The sequence below is a fragment of the Poecilia formosa genome, unplaced genomic scaffold (assembly GCF_000485575.1).
Source record: "Poecilia formosa unplaced genomic scaffold, Poecilia_formosa-5.1.2 Scaffold246, whole genome shotgun sequence".
NCBI lineage: Eukaryota > Metazoa > Chordata > Actinopteri > Cyprinodontiformes > Poeciliidae > Poecilia > Poecilia formosa.
In genome coordinates, this window is record NW_006800185.1 from 402,360 (window position 1) to 425,327 (window position 22,968).

General features: G+C 39.4%; 1 protein-coding gene across 2 annotated transcripts in view; it reads right to left on the reverse strand.

Annotated features, from left to right (window-relative positions):
- LOC103150260 (tumor protein p53-inducible protein 11) overlaps window positions 1-22,968 on the reverse strand; it is a 51,747-nt gene that overhangs the window by 7,211 nt on the left and 21,568 nt on the right. Inside the window, exons 2-5 of one of the 2 annotated variants that reach the window (XM_007569801.2) lie at window positions 12,622-12,759; window positions 5,558-5,616; window positions 5,408-5,456; window positions 3,970-4,066 (exon numbers count right to left, since the gene is read on the reverse strand). In XM_007569801.2, the coding sequence (XP_007569863.1) occupies window positions 3,970-4,066; window positions 5,408-5,456; window positions 5,558-5,616; window positions 12,622-12,750 (334 nt within the window). In that variant the 5' untranslated portion in view covers window positions 12,751-12,759. Of the gene's footprint in view, window positions 1-3,969; window positions 4,067-5,407; window positions 5,457-5,557; window positions 5,617-11,201; window positions 11,815-12,621; window positions 12,760-22,968 lie in introns of those variants that run through there. The other variant, XM_016680574.1, reaches the window with a different exon arrangement.

The following is a 22,968-nucleotide window of genomic DNA, read 5'->3' on the forward strand; positions in this document are numbered from 1 at the left end:
CATATAAATAAAAACAATTAGGTAAAATCGTTTTGTTTTTTTCAAATCAGTTTATGAAATTAAAAGCTGCAGGTGTGCGACTGCGTCTCATGGATGTTCGGTTAAAACATGTTCGGTTTTCATTCAGTGAAGTTGAAGAATCCAAAAAAATGTCATAATAAAAACTCAAGTACAAAGTGCAGTGCAGTAAAAATACTCATAAAAGTCTTTTTATTTTTAAAGTCACTTAAGTAAACTGAGTAAATGTAACTGTCATGATGTAAAAACAGTCTTCAGTTTGGGAGACGTTACTGGCTGTTCAAGTTTTAGTCAGGAAATGAAGCGAAGAGGTAAAAACAATATTTATTGGAAATCATAATCTACACCGTTTCTGTAAGCGACCACATCCTGCATGACTTCCTGTTTTTCATTTAAAGGTATTGCTCTGATTGTTGATATGGGTAAATTTAACCTCACAGCTTTTTCCTCACTCATAAACAAGCATCTGGATGATTTGAATGCAACGTTGTTTTGTTTTGTTTTGGGGAAATGCCAAAATTTCCTCAATGTTTAAAAATTATTTCCTCAATTTTTAAAAGTCATCATAATAATTTTTAAACCTGAATATTTCATTTATCCTTCTGATTTGTGAAAAACTGGAGAGAATTATTGATGTAATTTGGAGTCCAGAGGACCACATAAAAAGCTACGGCGGGCCAGATTTGGCCCCCGGGCCTCGGGTTTGACACATGCGCTTTACAAAACAGACAAAGAAATAATCGCTCTTGTAGCTCTCGGAGTGCTAGCTATAACAACGTCCATTTTAATTTACATCTATCTGAAAATATTACAACCAATAATGATAATTAATTAGTTCATTTGTCATTTGTTAGCATTTCAACCACTGGTAACACATATGGAGAGAGAGAATTGAAATCCATGGAAATGCAGATATTTTACTGACTTGCAATTAAATATAATATCCTTCCAGATGCTGCCAGTTCTAATGAATGCATCTGATACAGTGATGAAGATATTGTGCAGCTTTAAATATCGAATGGCAGCAGAAAAATGTTCTATTTTACTTCTGAAAGAGAAAATTAAATGAGCGAAAACTGGAATTGTGAGGTCAGAGATTTTTAAACGAGTTAAGATTCTCGCCGGTTCATCGCTTATTTTTAATCCAGAAATGTTAAAGTTGGACTACAGCGGATGTTTCCTGCTGGGTTTGAAGTAGGACAAAGTGATTAAAGTGATGAAATTCTGGAAAATGCTGTGAAGAGGTGAGAACTTTGTGAGATAAATCATCCTTTTCTCCCTCCCTGGCCTCTAATCGCTTCTTCATGGAGCCATTTAATCGCCTGACTGACAGCCTCGACTCAAATTAGGGCCGTCGAAATGATTGCTGCTCATCTCTAAAATACAGTCTGAGAGCAGGGCGAAGCACAAACAGCGTAATTACCTGGCTTATTTATAATCAGTGTCTGTCGCCTGTCAGCGACTGGCACAGAGCATCAGAATAAAAAATAAACCTCGATTTATTGGGCTTAGAGCAGCGTTTCACACATTTAGCAAAAACTCACGGACCACCTGACACAAAACCCCCCAGTAACACGACATCTTAATGAATACAACCTGAAATTAAAACATGTTTAACTCGCGTATTGTTTTCTTTGTTCATCCAGGCTGTTTGGTAAATGTGACTCGGGGCATTTTGAGTTATTCACAGATTACGAAAGCGTAGATTTTAATCTTTCCAATGATCAAACACATGGAAATAAAAAAACAAGTTGTTCTTCATTACCAAGTGTTGTCTGCATTAACAACATTTTAGGGCTATTTGTGATTTAAAAGCACAAGAAAAGAAAACTTGAGTTGCTCTGCTGTCCATCAATTTCTATTTATCTATTGTACTTAATTAAATCTTTTTTTATCAAGTAAAAACAATGGCTCTTGGCATTACCATTTCTAACCACAATACTTTGGTAAGCAAGGCTTACACGACGCACTTTCAGCTCATGTTGCGACAAATAAATATTTATCCATTTCATTTTATTATTATTTTATGCATCATTTACTAATTATTATTTATTTATGATTATTATTTATTAATTCTCAACATCCCAGTTGTTCCGTTTCTTTGAGAATTTCTATTTTTTAAATTTTGCTGTAATTCGGATAATCAGTTGTTTACATGCAACACATCATGCGGACCACTAGGGGGCGTTTAGAGTTTGGATCACATGTGTCAAACTGAAGGTCCGGGGGCCAAATCTGGCCCACTGCAGCTGTTTGTGTGGCCCTCTAGACTCCAGACCATGATTGTGGAAATCCCAGGATGTTTTTATGCTAAAGCATAACTTAAGTTTATTGCTAATTTTTCACAAAAATTGAGAAAAACGTTGGGTTGAAGTTTTGCCAACTCTCTCCAGCAGGAGTCAGCTACTCTGCTTCCTCCGCCTTATTTCATGACAAACAGCATTTCTAAAATGCAGGCAGCTATTTTCTGATATTTTAAGAGTTTATTAATGGGTCTTATCAATACATTCTGGCACATCCGGCTCATTAGGAGCATTCATGATCTTAATTTGACACCTCTGGTTGAGAGTAAAGCGAAAAATGAGACAAAGTGCATTTCCTTGTGTCTGCGCCTCAGCAGTCCCGCCATTTCCCACCAAGTTCCCCCCGGACTTAAACTTGACATCTGAAGCGACTGAAACAAGAGGCGACTGGAGCATTGGCTGTTAGTTTTGCTGAGAATTTCTCTCCTCCACGCCTGAAGCCGTCTCCCTTCCTGGAGAACTGAACTGTATCAGATTAAAGCAGCATCTGCTTGGGGCCCGAAGGAGAGACTTTTCCAGCAGAAAGAGAGCTCTTTATGTCACGTCTGAATGAGGAGTGTGTGCCAGTTCTAATGAATGCATTAGAAGACATTATTGCAAGAAAGCCACATGCAGTTGAGCAACGAGTATTTATAGCACCGGCAGAAATAAATGTTAAAAGCCTGCAGAGGCGGCACTGAACCTAAAAACTGTACTCAAGTAAGAGTAGCACTACTTTATACCACTTGAGCAAAAAGAAGTTAAAGTTCAAGAAATTACTCAAGAGTAAAAAAGTATGTGGTGAAAAGTCAAGTAGTGACTAACTGATCAAATTAATCATTTAATTTTTAAGAATTAAATCATAACATGAACCAAAATGTAAAAATTAAGTGGAAATTTTGGCATTTTAAAAGCTCAAAATTAAAACAGTTCATATAAAAAAAAGCCATCAGGCAAAAGAAAAAATTTTTTTTCCCAAATGAATTTTTTTCTATATAGAACTTATGAAACTAATAAAACCTGGTTTCTTGTTAAAACAAGCTTGTTTTTCATTCAGTGAACTTACTCACACACTGTAAAAACTAAATCTTACCAAATACCTTTGGTCTAGATTCTAGGGCAAATCTTTTAGTAAACTTGAAATGAGACAAGTAACTTTTCAGCAGCTTGTTTTAAGTCAGTAATTCCTTAATATTGATGAAAAAGTGCCAGTTCCATCGGTAGATTATTTTGCTTATAAGAAGTTTTTATCACATGTTATAAGTTAATTAATCTGCCAATGGACCTAGTAATTTTCATCAATATTAAAAGATTTACTTAAAACAAACCTCTTGCTGAAAAGTTACTTGTATGTTAGTTTGTCTAATTTCAAGTTTACTAAGATGTTTGCACTAGAAACAAGACCAAAAAAAAAAGAAAAAAAGATTTTGTGTTTTTGCAGTGCAGTCAGGCAGAGAATCCAGAAATTTTACTCCAGTAAAACTAGCGATGCATCGTAATAAAGTTATTTAAGTAAAAGTAAAAAGTACAGTAAATTTTTTCCAATTGTTACGGCCCAGCTCTGATACACAGTGCCAACAATGAGAAAGCCTTCAGAGTCACCGGGCATGATGGGAAATCTGGTGTCTTTCTGTGTGTTTCTTGTGAGTTTGGACATTTTGAAACTTACTGAGCAGCGCTGCTCCATAAAGGCGAACAGAGATGCTCGTTGTGGAAAGCTCCTCCTCGAAAACAAGCTCGTAGAGTTGGTTGGGAAACACCAGAGCCTGTGAGGGGAAAGAAAGGCTCAACACAGTCCTGTCATATCAACACAGTGGCATTCTGTGCTTCCCAACGTCTTCTGGGTCGTGAGTCAGTGTCGCCGCTCATGCCCAGAACACTGAGGATATTGAGAATTTGATAGCGAGGCTGACAAAGAGGGAGTTGTGTGTGCAGATAACGCTCCGTAATACACTGATGATGAATCTGGAGAGAACTGTGTCTGATTTTTTGCAAAATGCATCTGCCATTTTTTTAAAATAACCGCAAAATTTTTAATGAAGGGGCCAAATAATAACTCCGCAATAAAAGGAACCAAAAATAAGCTAAAAAGGTGAACTAAAAAAGGTGGCAATTTCCCAATAAACAAAAAAATTACAGTTTGTGATACACCAAAAATCATAATTACTTAAAAAATTTATAACTTTTGTTATATTTTTCACCCATGGTGGTCGCCATGTTGTCACCTGCTGGGTTGATGACATCATCAGGTCCATTCTGGAAGGCTAACTTTACCCGAGTTGTTTGTCATGTTGTGTTTGGTGTAATTTTAGATAATGCCACGCTGCATCTGGACCCGGATATCTTCCCATACGAATCTGGATAATTTGCCACATGAAAAAAAAGAAGAAGAGCGCAGTGGGAGCGAGCTGGAGCCAAACAACTTCCGAAAGACCCAATCTGTGCTCTCAACATTTTTCTCCAGAAGACTTGGAGTCATTTGTATGAGTAAAACTGACAAAGGCTCTAGGAGATGATCGTTACTTTAACAAGCTAAGAATAAATGCCGTGCTGACAGTTTTTATCCACAAAGCGCCTAAACCTAGCTGCCAGCAGAGCATTGGAAGCTCTCTGAATGCCAACAGAGCTCTGAGGCAGTAGCACGGTGCCACTGGGCCCGGAGACCGGACCCTAAAAAGCTGTTATCGGACCGGACACAGAGCTGTAGAAGCACTTACCGGCTCACACAGTACATCCAGAGGTAAGTGTCATTCTTTGTTTCATTTATGAAGGTAGCAGCAGCTCCTACGGCCAACTCTGTCCTCTTCCTCTGTTTGGTCCTCCTCATCTTCATCACCTCTTCTGATTTCTACGTTCTGATCGATTTCAATGCGCTCCAGTTCAATTTGAAAAGGCTTAACAATGTTAATCGCTGCTTTGGCTGGACGGTGCTGGCCTAGTTGGACCATTAGACGTCATTTACCCAGAATGCATTGCAGCGTGAAACACGGCGACGTTCATGTGACAAAATTTTACTAAAATGTATAAAAACTAAATGTTTTTACATCTAAAATAAATATTTCTCAAACAAAGTCTGTTGTTAACCGTGGATCCTTTTAAACACTTACCGTTATGGCCATTAGTGTGAAACCCACAGCGGAGATGAGAATCCAAACCCTGGGAGAGAAAAACATGCCGTAATGAATCTGTCTCCAAACAACTGGAAACAAAGACGAGTTAAACTCTGCTGTGAAGTCAGAGAGCACTCCAAGTCTCACCTCAACCCGATCGGCTCTCGCACCGCAAACTTCAACTCGTTTCCGAGCATCTGGCTAATCTGTGAGCAAACAGGGGAAGAAAAAAAGGAAATGAGTTACGAGAGGGGAAATGTTGTCACAATCCTGCCATCTCGCCAGATATTTAGCATCCGATAACCCTCGACAAGCAGGGATGGAAACCGCCCTGCAGCCGTACTGAAAGCTGCGCAGTTCTTAAAAAGAGGCTCTTTAAATCAGCCTTGGGGAGACGAAGAACAGATTATTATGCTAATGGGAGACTCAGAAAGTCCTCACCTCCTTAATGACCTGTTTGTCATAACAATGCATTCTTAATAAATAATCAAGGGCTGCTGCTACGCCAAAAGAAAAAAGAAAATTAAACTTTAAAAACTGGAAAAATAATAAAACTTCCGGAGGAAGTCTGTTGTGGATGAAGAGAAACCAAAACACTGCAGCACAAAATGTATTTTATGTGATAAAATATAAAATATAACTGGAAAGTAGAAGTATTTTATAAGTAGAAGTCATTGTCATTTAACCCCCTCTTACTCTAACACCCTTTAATTAAATTCAGTGCAATCAATGACCTTATTACTAAAATCATCATTGAACCGTTTCAGGAAATAACTAAAGCAATTGATATTACATCATCAAAATTGTAAAAATATTGTTTTGAATACTTTTTTTTTAACTAAATATGTTTTTATATTTTACGTTTACTGTGAATTATGCAGGTTTGAGCTGTACTTTGAGACCATCACAGATGATCGATCATGCATGTTAATTCAATCCAATCTGATTACTTTTAATCTGTTTGCAAAGAGGAACAGTCAAAGGTTTCTGTTAGATTTTGCAGGTGAAATTACAAGTTTTTCTGATTTACATTTGTAAAAACATGACTGCTTTTTCCTTCCACATTTTATCCTCTACACTGTCAGACAGTAAAACACATTAGTGTTTGTAATGTAACAAAACGTGAAAACAGACAAACACACAATTCCTAAAGCTGAAACTTCAGAGACCATGAATGAGAAACCAAACAGCTGCAGTGGTGGCGCCAAAAACCTTACAAAGATTTGACAAACGGCATTAATTTTGTTCCATAAAGCCTCTCCAACAGAAAGCTGCCAAACTCAAAGGGAAGCTCAGTCAAAGGTCATCAAGCATTTCCTTTTAGACGAAGCCAGAAAATGAAATTTCCTGAAAAATCAGATTCAAACTGTTTCCTCAAGTACAAGGAGGAGTGGAGTAACCACTGCTAGGGGATTCACATGAATAATCAGTTTGAAAATCAGTTCTGTGATATTTGTAAGAGAGAAATCAGAATGGCTTACAGATCCATTTCCACAGGTCAGAACTTCACAAACTCAAACTGGTTTCACCGTCTCCAACAGATGCATCTCTGATCAGCCCGTAGGAAAACATGTTCACTGGATAATTCAGAATCCGTTTAAGATGAACAGCATGTCCTTTAAGCTTCCCTCTGTTAAATACTTCAGAGTTTTCTGTGTGCAGAGCCGCATGTTCAGCATTGAAAGGTTATTTCTGTTTTTTATCTGCAAAGAGCAGAAGTTCTGTCCTCAAGTAACTGGAAATTATGTTCTCAGAAATGCACCGACAAATTTAGATTTTCCTTTTCAGACTGAGACGCAGAAGGGCAAGGGGTAAATAAACTTCCCCCCAAAAAAGTAAAAGTCAGAATTAAAAATAAAACTCAGCCAAGTTTTACCCAAACAGCCCTTCTTAAATCCTACCACTCGTTTATTTCTTTAAACTTTTACAATCTTTAGGAGGAAAAAAAACGTTTTTCTGAGTCTCCAACATCAATTAGATCCCTTCATCCTGAAATGCCTCGTCTGTGAAGAGGAGCAGCGTTGGAGTCAGACGGCTTTACCGAAACTAAAAATACACAAAGAACACAACGGGAGAGAAGTGATGAATCATTTTCTGGCTCGCCGTGTTTACTGGGAGCTTCGGCATCAACTGGAGAGTAACTTTCTGTTCAACAAAACCGCAAAACATCAGAGTGAATGAAAGAAAAGCTCCGGCATCAGGAGGAGAGTTTTACAATCCAAGATCCTCATCGTCACCGTACCAACATGCGATGTGCAGCAGAGCAGCGCGTCTGTCCACTGGTGCATGAAAGGTGCACAGAAAAACAAACTGAGCAACAAAAATAGAGGATTTAGCTAAAAATGGCATTTTAATTCATGTCTATATTTTATACACAAACAATTTAAAAACATATCAAAGAAAAGAGACTAAATTTTTCTAGATGATTAATTGAAATAACTTAAAAGTAACCTTTCAGGACGATATAGGAGCTTGTTTTAAGTAAATAACTCCTTAATATTAATCAAAATCTTTTGTTCCACTGGCAGATAAATTAATCTACAAACATGGGAAACATGTTTTATTGGAGGTGAAATAATCTGCCGATGGAACTTGTAAGTATAATAATATAAACCAGCTCATATTTGTTGCTAAAAAGTTACTTTTAAGTGAGTTTGTCTTAAATATCTGCACTAGAAACGACAACAAAATACTCGGTAAGACTTTGTGTTTTTGCAGTGCACTGAAGAAACGTTACAATTTAAATCTAAATTTGGATCAACGTCACATCCGAGCCCGTCATAAGGTTTTTGAAGTTATGGCGATAAACGATAATATTGTTGCTTTGAGACCATTTTCAATGGTAATGTCATGATAACAATGCAAAAACATCCTTAAAGATAAATAAACTTTAATTTCTAATTAACATTTAATGCTACAACTCAGACATTTTAAGTTTTTTGGGTAGAAAGAGAGAAAAGAGAAAAATTATGAATCAATCAAATGTAAATTATTGATCTTGTTTTAATCCATCATGCTATTAACTGATTTATTGCGACCGGCCTGATAGAGACTACATAGTTATTACTTTAGATGAACAAGAAGCTGTTTTTCAAAGATTTGCAAACAAGTAAGAATCCAACAAAGCATCAGATTCCCTTCGGTTTATTCCTAAACGTTCGCCCGCGGCTGCTGCCGTCTTTGAATGGGAGCTTTTAAAACACGGAGTCCCTTGGAGCCAAAACCTAAAAATTAGGGAGCTGAAAAGTTTGAGTCAGAAACCATTACATCCTTCCTGGCTGTGCAGCCGACGCGCCTGTTTGTGGATCCCTGAGCACCAGCTGCAAACATGCGGCCAGGTGAATCAGCTTCCTGCTCCAGAGGCTGTTTTTGACAGGAACACATAAATATTCATGACCGCCATGACGAATACTCCTGAGAGTTAACTGATGGCTCTGGATCGGCTGGGGGTGTGAGAGAAAAACAGGAAAGGGACGCAAACAGGCCTAATTACGGCTCCTGTTCACATCCAGAGAAGAACCGGCAGGTTTCAGAGGCTCAGAGGGTAAAAATAATTCAGAAACAGTCAAAGCTTCACATCCTCTAAAGCTTTTAAACAGCAATAAAACAGAGGTTGGTAGGAGGACCAGAGATTTTGGTCCGGATCGGAGGTGAATAGGTAATGTATTAAATGATTGATTGGTTAGTCGGTACTGGAGTAGACCTTTTACCAAATAAAAGTAGGTTTTTACCAAATCTACTTGGTAAATGTTTTCCAAGTCTGAGCTGAAACTGTTTCACAAAGAATATAGTCAAAAGCTGTAACGTCTAGATGTGCAGAGCAGGTCATGGCAGAGTTTCACTGGACAATAAATTGTCCCAGAAGTTATTGCGATACTCAATAATATCGTTATTTTGAGACTTTTTTCAAGTAATATGATAGTGATGGCTTAAAACACATTTTCAAAGATCAATAAACCTTAAATTCCAACATCAACACTGAAGTCATTTTAAATACCCAAAATAAATAAACAGAAACAACAAAGAAAATCGACTCTGAAGTCAAAAAATCACCAGACTGAAAACTTTCACATCCAGCGTTTGGCAGAGAGAAAAAAAGGATAAATTATGCTAATTATTGACCCCAGTTTAATTTACGATGCGGTTAATTGATTTATTGCGACAGGCAGAGCTGACAAACATTTCCAAAGTATCTGAAAGCCGTTTGTGGTGAACATAAAGTACCAAAGAGCAGAAAGTGAGTCACTGCCGTGTTTTCACATTAGGCAGCTGGACAGCTGTCACCTGTGTGCCCATCAAACAGCCGCGGCTGAAGAGTGCACACAAAACATTTATGGTACGGAGTGTGATGAGGGCTCGACTCCAGGTTTGTTTGTAGCTGCAGCACATCATTAGGGTCAGCGGAGCCATTGGTAACAAAAGACAGGACAAACGGCAGCACCTGGCGATCCGACAGAACCAAAACCCCTCAGCTCTTTGTTACAGGATCTGCTGATGTCAGTGAAGAAGTCAGGAAGAGACGGTCAGCAGGCAGCACTTCCCCCCTTTGTTTACGGCCCCACAAGGTTAAATCCAACCGTTTCCTTTAGTCTGTAACTTCAGCCAGGTTTACTTTTAGACTCGACCCCACAGGCCTTTTCTCCACACAACGACAAAACAATACACTGCAAAAACTCACAGTCTAACCATGTTTGGTTTAGTTTCTAGAGCAAATATTGTAGCACACGTGAAATAAGAAACTAAATTAGAAGTAACTTTTCAGCTTGTTTTAAGTAAATAAGTCCTTAATATTGATGACAAAGTTCCACTGGCAGATTATTTCACTCATAACGTGAGAAAAATGTTTTGTTATAACTGAAACTAGAACTTTTTTTAATCAATATTAATATCTGTATTGGTACCGATATTGAAAGAAATTCTTGATCAGGTATTGGTGACAAAGTGCCTGAGGGCAGATCTATTCAGTCTAACTCTACGCTTTATTTATTTTACATTTAATTTCATTTTCTGAACCATTTGACAAAAAGGTTTGTTGCAGTTTATTCTTACATGTTCGACCAAAGTAATTAATCTGTTTTTATCAGTTTTTTGGCTGTTCTGCTCCCAACGGACTGACTAAATAAATTAACGTTTTTTTTTTTCATATATTTTACCATCTAGAGAAGCTGTTGGTGTATTTAAATCTGCTTTACAGGTGTAGAGTTATCAAATAAGTTTGTAATTCAGTAAATTTTGGACTGTGTGTAAAAAAAAAAAATCAACACTTCAAATCAATTCTGCTGTTTTTCTGTATCGGCTGAGACCAACTTCAGATATCGGTATCAAAACTGAAAAACGTGGATCGGTGCGTTCCACATAAAACACATGTTTACTGGTAATCCCTGCTGGTTTTGTTTTGCCCAGTCGGTGCTGAAGAGTCCAATCAAATCACAGAGGCTGTCAGAAACGGAGAGATGCTGCTGTAAGTGATTTTATTTAAATGTTTTCATAACTGCGCTCGCTGAAAGATTTGTGTGACAGATGTCTGGGTTAGGCTGCGCGCTAAAACATTGAGAGAGAAAACAAACGGGGCTGAGGAAAGGGGGCTGACATCTCATCACAAGCCATCAGCTGCCACCGTATGCCTGCTCTCTTCTGCTCCGCTCCCTTCGCTCGCTTCCCTGATTAATATTTCAGAGCAGAGCTGTCTGCTGCGGCCGCGCGCAGCCATGACGTCTTACATTTAACAGAATAAGAAATGATAAAATCTGCGATATTCGAGTCCTTTGGAAGGAGAGAAACGATCCACAACCTGCAGCTGCGGCATGAAATCGAAATGTTCCTCCTCTGTTTGGACAAGCCAGCATGGGAGCCATTATGTTTTGGTTTGCGTTGCCCATAAGTACAGACATGAAGAGAAGAGGAAGTAATCCAACACGCGAGACGAAGCGGGCCTCCCGGGGGAGCCGGTCCGGTCTCAGCGGAGCTGCAGCTTTACGTGATCCAGATTCCCTGAAGCGCGAGAGGCGAACGACAGACGAGCCAATCAACAGCCCACTGCGGCTGTCCAGAGCTGCTCTGTGGGTTAATATCAGCATTTTTCTTTATGCACTGCTGGACTGAAGGCAGTTTAACTGAACGGCTTCGTTTATGGCGGAGCCGTTTGTAGGAGCCGAGACGATTCATCGGGTTGATGGTGGCGGATCAGGTGATTTGGTAATTCAAAAACTCAACTCAAAAAGAGTAATAGAAACAATAAACTCAAAGCAGCAATTAAGCATTAACATTATGAACTACTTACTACTAGCAGACATTTTTATTCATTTAGAAACAACAACACTAATGTTTTAACTGGAGAAGAGTTGAAAGATCAGTGTTTGGTGGAAAAACCAGCAGGTTTAATGGGGTTTAGTGCAGCGGGCTCTTAGTTTTTTCCAGAGCTGTATTTATTTTGCATTTAAGGTAAAAAAAAATTAAAAACCTTTGTAAATAAGTGGTATAGTTTTAGCTTCACCCAGAGGTTTTAGGCAATATTTGCTATCTAATTCTTTAAGAGCCAGTATTTCCAGACTTATAGTGTCATTTTACAGCACAATCCAGCAAATATGTTACCTTGAGTTGTTATCAAAATGAGATTAAATATATCAAATATAACTTGTAACTGAATGCCTTGAATTTGGGCCTCTGTCTCTTTAAGAAGCTCCTGCTCTTTCTGAAGCTCCGCCTTCAGGAAGTCATCACAACCTGGGTCCTCTATTAACCCTTTAACGTTTTTTTTTACCAGAGTTTCAGAAGTAGCTCCTATAATGAGACCAGCAGATAGAAGCTCAGTTCCACCAGGTGTTTGCTAATTGCTGCTGGCTAGTCTGAAGGAGTTGAGTGGGGGAGGAGCTTCGACCGCTAAGGCGGGGCTCGGTCCCACCAGGCGTTTTGCACAGCTGAATAATGGTTGCCATGGAAATTAAAGGTTTCCTCAAACATTCGTGGAAGAATAAAGGCATCAAGTTTGTTTTTGATATTTTTGTAAAGCTCAAAAATGTAAATTTCACATAAAACTGCCTCTTTAATTGGTTAATCCAAAAATAGTCAGATGTGTTTCTAATACAGTACAGAAAACACTTAAAGGAAAAACCAGCAGAATGTGCCTATTTTTTCAACCGATTATCAGAATAATCTCTAGTTGCAGCTGTTGGTCGTCCTAATAAACTGGCTTTTGGTGCGAACGTCCCGACCTTGGAGCGGTGCACTTCCCCGTCATCGTCCTCGCCGCCAACCCCGAGGATCTTCCGGCTCTTCAGGCGGCTGATCAGGTCCGTCTGGCTGTGCTTCTTCATGAGGGGAGGATGACTTTTAGACGACATGGTGCACACCTGCAACAGAACGGAGAACTGCTGTGAATGGTTGGGAAAAGATGCCCTAGTAAGGAATCAGACTCTGCCAACCTAGAAGAAATACCTCCAGGACTTTAGTTATGTAAGAATTACATAACAGGGACTCTTCCAAACATCAGCAAGTAGTGAAAGTGGTTTCATTTCAAAGTCGAAGTCGACGACAGGAAGTGGCAGGAGAACGGTGGTGACCGCGTCTACAAACTTATTCTCATGATTTTAACTGAAATGTTCATTTAACGGCAACAACTCAATTTCAAAATTATGTTTTTTGTTTTTTTTTTAGTTTTCCACACATTTGTAACAGAAACGACTTTAATCTCACAGTTTTTACTTTTTCTTAGATCAAAATTTTGAAGTAAAGGTGAGAATCACACAGTCAGGTGGTTTTCAGCTGTCAGCTACTGTTGCGTTATAATAAATCTTGCTTCTTTCTGCTAACAGAATTTATGCCGATTTCATTTTCCAGATCCTCAGCACCAGCCCACACTGCCAAAGTACCAAAACATGCATTAATCACGTCGGTATCACTGGGCCTGATCAGCACCGATGTCAGGCTAACAGAGTCCTAATCCATAATTACAATGTTTATAACACATAATACATAAACAACATCTCTGTATTAGTTATCCTAAATAAGGAAAAACTATAACACTATAATGAATTTCACTTTCTAAGCTGAATTAATTCAATAAATATTTTTACTGCAGTGAACCTCAACGTGAACAGCGACTTAATTTCTGCTTGACTGCTAAGATCTGCATACATTTCTGTATAGTATATATTTATTTCTTTGTCTTTATCCAACCAATTCTTTCATCATCTGCTCTTTTTTCTGGCCTTGTGCCGACATGTTTCTGTGATTAAACAGATTAAAGCTCCACTTTATTACAAAGAACATCGTTTATTTCTCTGATCCAAAAATAGCATTTCAGTTGCTTCAACTGTTTACTTAGCTGCTGCATACAGAGTTTATTTAGAAAATAATGATACAGAGAATTCCTTGGCCCTGTTATCACAATTGCACCGTCGAGAGGCATAAACGCTGCCTTCTGGATTTAAACAGGTACAAGCAATAGTTACACCAGCAGAGATCAATGCTGACTCAATAAGCTGCCCCGTAACTAAAGGGGAGGCTAAAAGGCATGCGCTATCATGAGTGCACTCATGCACACAAAGGGGCAGCCAAAAATTGATGGCGACGCCACGGGGCAGTGGCCTTGAGAGGAAAAACAAGGGCAGTTATTGAACTTTACTTCCAGCGATAAGGAAAATGTCTGACAGAGTTTTCGCCTCAGGAAAGAGAGAAACGGCTGTTAGCTTTAGGATTAAAACAGCTTTTTACCAAAATAAATAACCCACCATCTCTGGTTAAATCAATCAATCAATCAAATTTTATTTGTGTAGCACATTTCAGCAGCAAGGCATTTCAAAGTGCTTTACATAATTAAAATAAAAACAGCATGTGAGAAAGAGAAATAAAAAGCTGTAGAACTTTAGTCCGTCAACTGGGACTCCAACCTTTTGGACTTTAGTCAAAACGCCGTTTGACAAGGACTCTAACCTCTCAGACTTTATTTAAAACTGACTTTATTAAAGCCCAAACTGGCTTTTGTTGCATGTATAAGAAAAACTTTTGCTCTTAACCTCCATGCTGCGGGAGATAAAAGCTCTTCACCATTTCTACAGTCAGCTAATACTGATAATGGACACATTAAAGACTCAAAGACTTTGTTGTCCATCTGAGCTGGATGTGAACACGTATTAAAAGGCATCGCAGAAAATGATGGCATAATTACGGTGCTTAGTAATGGACCCAAGACTTGGCTGTGTGGGTTGTATAACGTATATTTTCTCAAATGACCCTCCAGACCAGTCCAAACACAGCAGCATATATTCCAGGAAGAGACTTCATAATTTATGATAAAATGTCTTAATCTGATTTCCAGAGAACAAATAATGAGGAGCAAATTCCTTTCATCAAAACTGCTGACAACTTTTAAGAGGAAAATTAATGTCACTTTAAGTCCATGATTGATGGTTGTTACTGGAAAACGTCCGCTAACAGCACAGCGCATTGTTCCTTTAGCCTTTTTGCTAACTTTGCTTCCCCTAAATTATAGTTTCTTGAGAAGCTAATGATGCTTATTCTCTACCCACGATGCATCTAAAACCGTTTAAAATCTCCTGACATCCTGAATGATTAGGCTTCAGAGTTAATAAAACTCAACACCTATGAAACTGAAACTGTGTGAAAAGTCTGATCTAAACAACTGCTTCCTGAATTCAACCACACAGGAAGGTGTGCGATCAGTGATCTGACCAAGCTGAGGGCGATGTGCCATGTTGTAGACGGTGTTGCGTCGCTGACGCAGGTCGGCATCAACGCGGTTGAATTCTGCACTTAGCATCACCTTCTGCTTCACAGCATCTTGGTGTTTAGTATTAGCAGAACTAATGTTAATGATTGAGACAACTGTGGTTTTTAGTCTCAGTTACTCCAATTTTGTTATTTAGTAAAATGGAAAAAACATTTGCAGAAGCTACTTTTCAATAAAAATCTGTGGAAATGGTGAAGTTTATTATTACAGCTGAACTGATCCCCGATTATTACATTTGCCATGAACCAAAAGTGGACAATTTATGGCAAATCACGTCAGTGAAGAAATATTTAACAATATTTGCAGAATTTGCTAAACAAAGGAATTTGTGAAAGCATTAATAAAATAGCTTCATATCGCTAAATGAGGATAAAATAAAAAGCAGAGGTGACCTCCCCATTTGCTTTTTAAATACTGCATTATATTAATGAAACTGATGATTCAGTGGGAGTGAATGGCCAAACATCTGCTGAATAAACAGCTTGCTGAACCTAAAACCTCTTTTGATGTTGTAAAATCACCAGCTGTGCCCTATTCACAGGTTAGAAAGGGAAATTGTCTCCTCCTCCATCACCACATCAAAGACATTATCTGAGCTTTTAGCTTCCATTTTATTCCCAGAAACAATTCAAAATTCCAGCAAAGACTTTTCTGAAATTCCAGTTCAAGATCTACAGAGAAGCTGTTGACAGATCCCACTCAGCATTCCTTACAGACTATAAGATACCCTTGCATGTTGCTTCCCCACCAGCTCCTCTTGACTTGCCAGAATAATGCTGATACAGTTGCCTAGCAACCACCAAAGGACCAATCCCCTCTTGTGAGCTGAAAGCCCTTTCATGACTGAAACCACCTTCGACAAAGGTGGAGCTGGTGCTGACCCCAGGGCATCTTAGCTGACCCTCCAAGACTGATAAAAAGAAAGAAAGAAAGAAAAACCTTGATTTGTGTTTATTCAAAACAATATTTCAAGTGGGAAACGAAAACTTTGTAAGAGACTGAACCTAAAAATTTAAGTGTGTTAGAAATAATATGATCTGAAAAATAAAAGTGAAACTCTAGGAACAATGTACGTCTGATATATATATTTTTTAAAAACCTAAGGAATTAAGTGCTTTACTACAGCTGGATAGGAATGTCAGGAAGATGTTTTAATTAAAAAGAAAAAAATAAGGGAAGTGGTTCAGTTACACCAGCTTGACTATGACAACCTCGATAAGATGTGGAATTCGGTGGGTTTTGGTTCAGTTATAAAATAAACAAACACCAACTCTGATAGATTATCAGTGGAGAAGGTGTTGAAATTAGCTAACCAACAACCACTGCAGCGTTAGCTTAGCTAGCAACAGCGGTAGCTAATCTACCCCTGCAGCGTTAGCTTAGCTAGCAGCAGCGGTAGCTAATCTACCCCTGCAGCGTTAGCTTAGCTAGCAGCAGCGGTAACCACTGCAGTGTTAGCGGTAAGCTAGCGGTAAGCTAGCAGGTAGCTAATCGACCATATTTTCGTATTTCACTATAGTTAATAATCACAAAAAAATAATCAAGTCTAAAAACAAAACTGTAATGAACTGAATGTTCTGTTATTTATGTGGGAAATGATTGCTTGAATTTTGGTGTTGAATCCTGATACATAGTGGCGTTGTTGTCGGTTGTTATGGCAACGAGTATGTGTAGCGTAGCCGACAGAGAGCGGGAAAAAAGAGGTTTTGAGTTGATCTTTAATGGGTTTTCTGCGTTATTTCCTCATTGGCTGTGTCAATAAATTAATAATACCAACACCTCCAGACTTCATTTAGTTAGCGGAGTTGTTCTTCTGGACGGCATGTAAAAGAATCGTCTTTTCGCCCGCTAGCGTTGTGCGCATGCACAAAATTTCCGGATGTAAACAATGACATGCAGGGGGCTCCTGGCCTCGCTAGTCTGTCAGTAGGAGGGAAGTGCAGGGAAGCAGACATGAAGAATGCAAGAGAACATTTTATGTTGCAACGGGTCCATAAGCAGCAGGCAATGATGCCACCCTGGTTCCATTTTCAACTTTTGCGACAGAGCATGTGCTGCTGAGAAGAAAATCTGCTAAACACATGAGGAGGCTATTGTGGGAAAGGTGTGAACTCCCTCAGATCTCTGGCTAGCAACTAAAAAGATGTTCTACAAAAATGATTGTATCTTAGGAACAAGGCTGTGTGTGGGTGTGGAGGAACAACTGTGAGCAAAAGTGCTACCCAAAATAAGAGAGACGATTTGAGACTTTGTTACTCTCCACCGTTTTCCCCCATAAACAACAGGAGAAGCAGCCGGTAAATACTCCCACTGCCGTGTCTAGGATATCAAACAGCACCTTATGCTTCAAAAACAATCAGGTCTACCGTCACTGGCAGCCTCAATCACAGAACGCCACGGAGGCGTCTGCAGGCAATTCAAACTTTTACTTCACATAAAATTCCCATGAGGAAAAAAATACGAGATTAAATAATGCTTCAATAATAAAATTTAAGGAAGACCTGTGATTAATGTGTTTTTAATGAATTTGAGGAATTTCAAGGCCTTAATTTTAGATGCATGGAGTTAAACCTTTTTAAGGATGTGTGGACAAAAGACCCAGAGCAACAATAATGAATAAGTCAGGAAGAATAAGACAATCGCTTGAGATCTGCAAAGGAAAGAACTGCAAGGTTGGTGACGAGAAAAAAAGTCCCACTTCTGCAGAAGAGACACTGTGTAGCTGTTTGGTATGTGAAGGACGACATAAAAGACGACACAGTGAAAGCATGTCCTTTGCTCAGTAAAGACAGTGGAGATCATTAGACTTAGAGACAGCTGACATTTATATGTGTGATTCTGTGAGACAGCCTATGTTAAATTAGAGCAGAGTGTTACTGAATGTCCTATTCAAAGCCATAACCTGAATCTGATGGACACCAGTTTACCCTAATGCACCACAAAGAAACACAAGTTTACACCTAAGGCCAGTTTAAAGTAACCAGCCACCCAAAGACCGGACAAAGAGCTGCTCTGCTGCGCTGCGAATCTTTAATATGGAAACTGGAAGGACGACTCGGCCATGATTTAACCCACAGCAGCATAAAGTGACCCAAATCCAATGTTTCTGCCCTCATGCAGGTCTTTCAAAGTGACCTGGGTTGCATTTGAAAATAAATAAATCAGACTTGTGTTGTTCAGACCGTGAAGAAAAGATCAGATTAAGGCCTGCAGTGTGAACCGAGTCTTTACCTGAAGAACTTCAGCAGCTGAAGCTAAACTTGCACAATGTGACGTTCGTTCTTTGATTCATGGAAGTTTCACCGTCTCCTCCTGTAATTAGTTCCATAAAAGGTTTCTGCAGTTTTTCCTAATTCTGTGCAGTGAGAACATAAACACAAAGATAATTTAGAGCAGCTCCACTAATGAAACCATCTTTAGAGAATATGTGATCTCTGAACCTTTGCGTCTTACGCAATTAAGCAGAAGAAAATTCAGGACACACAAGCATACAGGACGTCTAATAAGACAGAGCCTCTTCGTGACATCACTGAAGCCGAGACAAGGAGCCAAACGGAGCAGAGAGGACATTATGTGGTGTGAATGGAGGGATTGATCTTCTAGACGCTTCAACTCAGACTTCATCCAATCACCTGAGGCAACAGCTTCCTGTCTGACAGACGCCGATTCTGGTACAGCGTGAATTATAGACGAGGACTAGTCGTGGCACAAGGTAAATAAGAAGCAGATAAGGGCAGTAGTGGCTGTGACAGCTGATTAACAAATGAAGAAAGTCAAAGGAGGAACTCAAAGCAAATTAAACAAAGGAAACGAAGCTGACGAAGTTACTGCTAGATCCCTGTGCCGAGCCAAACACTTCATGCTGCTGGATCATCGGGGGATCGTTGCCGTGGAACGAACCGGCTGTAACGATCTCTGGGATTTCCAGTTTGCCCTCTAATCTTCAGTTGTTACATAACAGCAATGGGATTTACTCTCATAGCAGAGCCAAACCAGTCATATCAGGGAGGACAAAAACAACAAAGTGTGTTATTCCTCCACTAACTAACACTAGTAAAACAAAAAATATAGTCTCAACAGCAATTCTGCTTAAAAATCCCCAAATTATTGGCATTGTAACTGCATGTTTTGCTTCCAAACATCAATTTCAGGCACTACACTATGATCTCAGCTGTGGGGATTGTGGATAATCAGTAAGATTACAGTGTTATTGTCCAGCTGGGTCTCTGTTGACTCCCTGCAGGTTTCCGCTGGTGCGCAGTTCTCCAGCCGCGCTTCACGTATTAAAGCACTGCTCTTATAAACACAGCAAATCACGTTAAAAATTACTCCAAATACCATGTCCAGTGTCTTCTTCTGGTCCCATTTCATTTTATGAACCACGAAAAGCCCAAAACACACATGAAAAGGCTGGTGAAGCCGAGAGCACAAGATGACGGGGACAAAAAACAAACAGGAGTCTCAGCAGGAATGACTTCCCACAGCAGAAAACCTGACTAAACACACCATCATGTCCACACTCTTACTTTCAGCTCATTTTATTTAGTGGGTGCGGAGAAAAAGCTCCAACCAGCACAAGAAAGTCCAAACAGCCTGGAGAAAATCTTGACAAGCCCTGAGAAAACATAAAATAATGTTTGACATACAGTTCTTGTATTTGGTATAGATCTACATCCAGTCTCGGATCATCATCTTGCATTGATCTGTGATCGGGTTACAGGTGCAACCGGAAACCAACAAATTGCTGCTTCAAAATAACATTTTCCAGCTCATTTTGAAAAGAGCAGAAAATCAGTTTTGTTGTCTCTGCCTCATGTGACTGAAAAACCTCCAAAAGAAAGAGACAAACCTGCTTAGATGACAGAACCATTTAAATCGACTCCTGTTGATGTGGAGGAGAGGAAACTCTTCAAAACTTCCCAGGATCTTTTTCTATCAGAATCCATATTTATTGACTTCAGGCGAAGGTTTGACAGATCAGCGAATCGAGAGCTTTGGCTCAACTAAAGCAGCTCCTGCATTACTGCAGTGAGCAGACATGGTCCTAATTAGGGCTGGCCAATAAATCAACAACAATATATATCACAATAGATCAGTAATATGTGTGGTAGAATATCCCAAACCACACAGCATTCTGGGGGACGGAGGCAGAGGACATTTTTCTAGAACTGGACTGCAGCACGTTGGAGTGGTTCTGTACTTCCACTGAGATTTTTTCCTCTTTCAAACTTTCATTCCTGCCTTTTTGGGAGAAAACGGTTCCTCCTTGTTTTGGACATTGTGTGGTTGCACTGATTTTTGGCAATATTTTTCAGATTTCTGCTATTTTTTGTTATGATGCGTAACCATAGCAACAACGGTGGTTTACACATTTCATTTAATTCCCCTTTGGGTATAATAAAGTATTTTTTAATTGAATTTGAAAGGCTTTAGCCACCCAACCTAAAGTCATGGTTAGCCAAGTAAAGGTGGAATCAACCAACTCACTCACTCTACGGTTACCTAGCAACTCACTCATTCTGTGGTTGCCTAGCAACGACCTGCTGAGTAACTGCCACAGGATCAGTTTAAGGTTTTGCCACCATGCCTCGTAGCTGCTTAAAAATAAACAGAGGAGTTTAGTGAAAACTGGGGATGAGAGAGGAAAGGTCACATCACTAGCTTGGTTAGTTTCAGATATTTAAAAAAAAAAAAAACCCTCATCAATAATTATTGATTGACGGATATGAAACGATTCAGCCATAGTCCAGTCCTACTTGAGACTCTGTCCAGCTGGATACAATGAAACATGAAAAGTCACATTTAAAACACTTGGAATTTATTAATTGCGCTTCAAAATGTCCTGTGTGACGACATGGAAGCCACATTGCTAATCCTGAACCCAGATTTGATTGGAGTAATCTTTCCCGTGGCTGACACGCGTGATGATCCTCGGCAGCCGGAGCGCGCTCTGGTCCCACCATCTGGACCACCATCCCAGCTTGTTGCTCCACAGGCCTAGTCCAAGGCCTCCATGCGACATTAAAGAGGAATGTCACCACAACAGCTCAAAAACGCTCCGACGCTTAAGCATCTTGGCGTGACTCTCGTCCTTTCCTGGCATACTGCCACCAAGGAGATTTTTAATTACCAGAAAGGGCAGGAAAGGAACCGTTCAAATATTTGGGGAACGTTATTTAGGTCTTAAATCATGATCTTTGGGGTAGGAGCATGACTTTTTCTTACAGATGTCAAAAAAGGTCAAGCAACACAAGTCTCTAGAGATTCAGCATGGAAATGATGGTGATCAAACACCATCATTTAATAAACTAGAATTGGCATTTAGGAGTAAACTTTGAGAAGTGGAGGACTACTACCAAAGAAAGCAAGTAGCATCTGTCAGGAAGATCAAGGAGATTCTCAATTGGCCCTAGACATTTCAGTAACACACAACCTTATTGGAAGAGTCATCCACAGAGGATCTTGGGGCAGAAATAAGCTGCTTGCTGTGAGAAATGACATATTTGCAGAAAAATAGGATGAAAATCTCAAGAACTGAACAGCTATCCAACGGTTAGCCTGGGGGTGGATTGTACCGCGGGCCGCAGCCAGGAATACCAGAAACGTGTCACAGACAGAACAGGAATAGATTCAATACAATCCCAGCAGCCGGCGTGGAAGAAATGGTTGGAAGAAAAGTGTAATTTGTTTGACGGGGGATTGAAATCCACTCTAGATTATGTCAAGAGACGCTAGCTGAAGTTCCCTCGAGTCCCGCCTGGTTTGACTCGAAAATCAGCAGCTAGATGCCAAAGGCAGCGCTGGCCAATGACAGAAACAGAAAACAAATTAAAAATATAAAATAAAAGTTACATCTTAAACCAGGGGTGTTCAAAGTGCGGTCCGGGGGCCGTTTGTAGCCCCTGGAGTGATTCTGTGTGGCCCTGAACTCTAATTCTGCATGTCCAACTGAGGTGCAGATGCAAACTTTTTATTTTATGATCAGGGTAAAATTATAACCAACATTTTCTATTGAAAGAAAACCATGTTGAGTACAGCATAAAATATTTGTCTTTTTATAACCAAGTTTTTAAAATATGTCTATATAGACACTTTTTCTGAAAAGCCGACTTTGCTGTGCATAAATCAGCTTTTATTTAATTTATTAAACTTAGCTAAACAACTGTTTTGAAAGACAATCAATAATGTTTTTTTCTTAGAATGAAACCCATAGAATTAAATTTATCTTACAAAAAATATGTAAAATCATTTGAAAGTTTTTCAATTACTTAATTTTATTTACGTTTTTTGCTTTATTTATTTAACTTTTTTTAACTCGACTGTTTTGGCCCACATGACAAAAAGTTTGGACACCCCGTCTAAAACACTCGGTGCCATGAAGACCTGCGTGTAATTTCACAGTTTCTGCGTGGAGGGGTAGTTTATTTTGGCCGTCTGTTGCACTGCGGAGGACGGGGTTTAGACGGAGCGGCTGAAGTCAGAGGCTGCCAGGCTGTGCTTCGCGTTTCCGTCTTAGAAACCATCTTGACGCAGCAGGCTCACTGCGAAGGCAGCGCAGGAACAGGAAAGGTTGCTGAGGTAAAGCCAACCTGGCGCACGGTGCAAACACACAGCTGGGACATGAGTTCGGTCTTCAACAACGCGAGATTAGCACAGGTCAGCCACAAACGGGAGAACTGGGCTTCCAACTTTAAATGTAACCTAATGAAAAGAGCAAAAGAATAAAAAAAATAATAATAAAACTGTAAAGTTTTCCACTGAGATTTACTGATGCATGTTAAAAATGTCAGCAATAATCGCTTCTGTATAA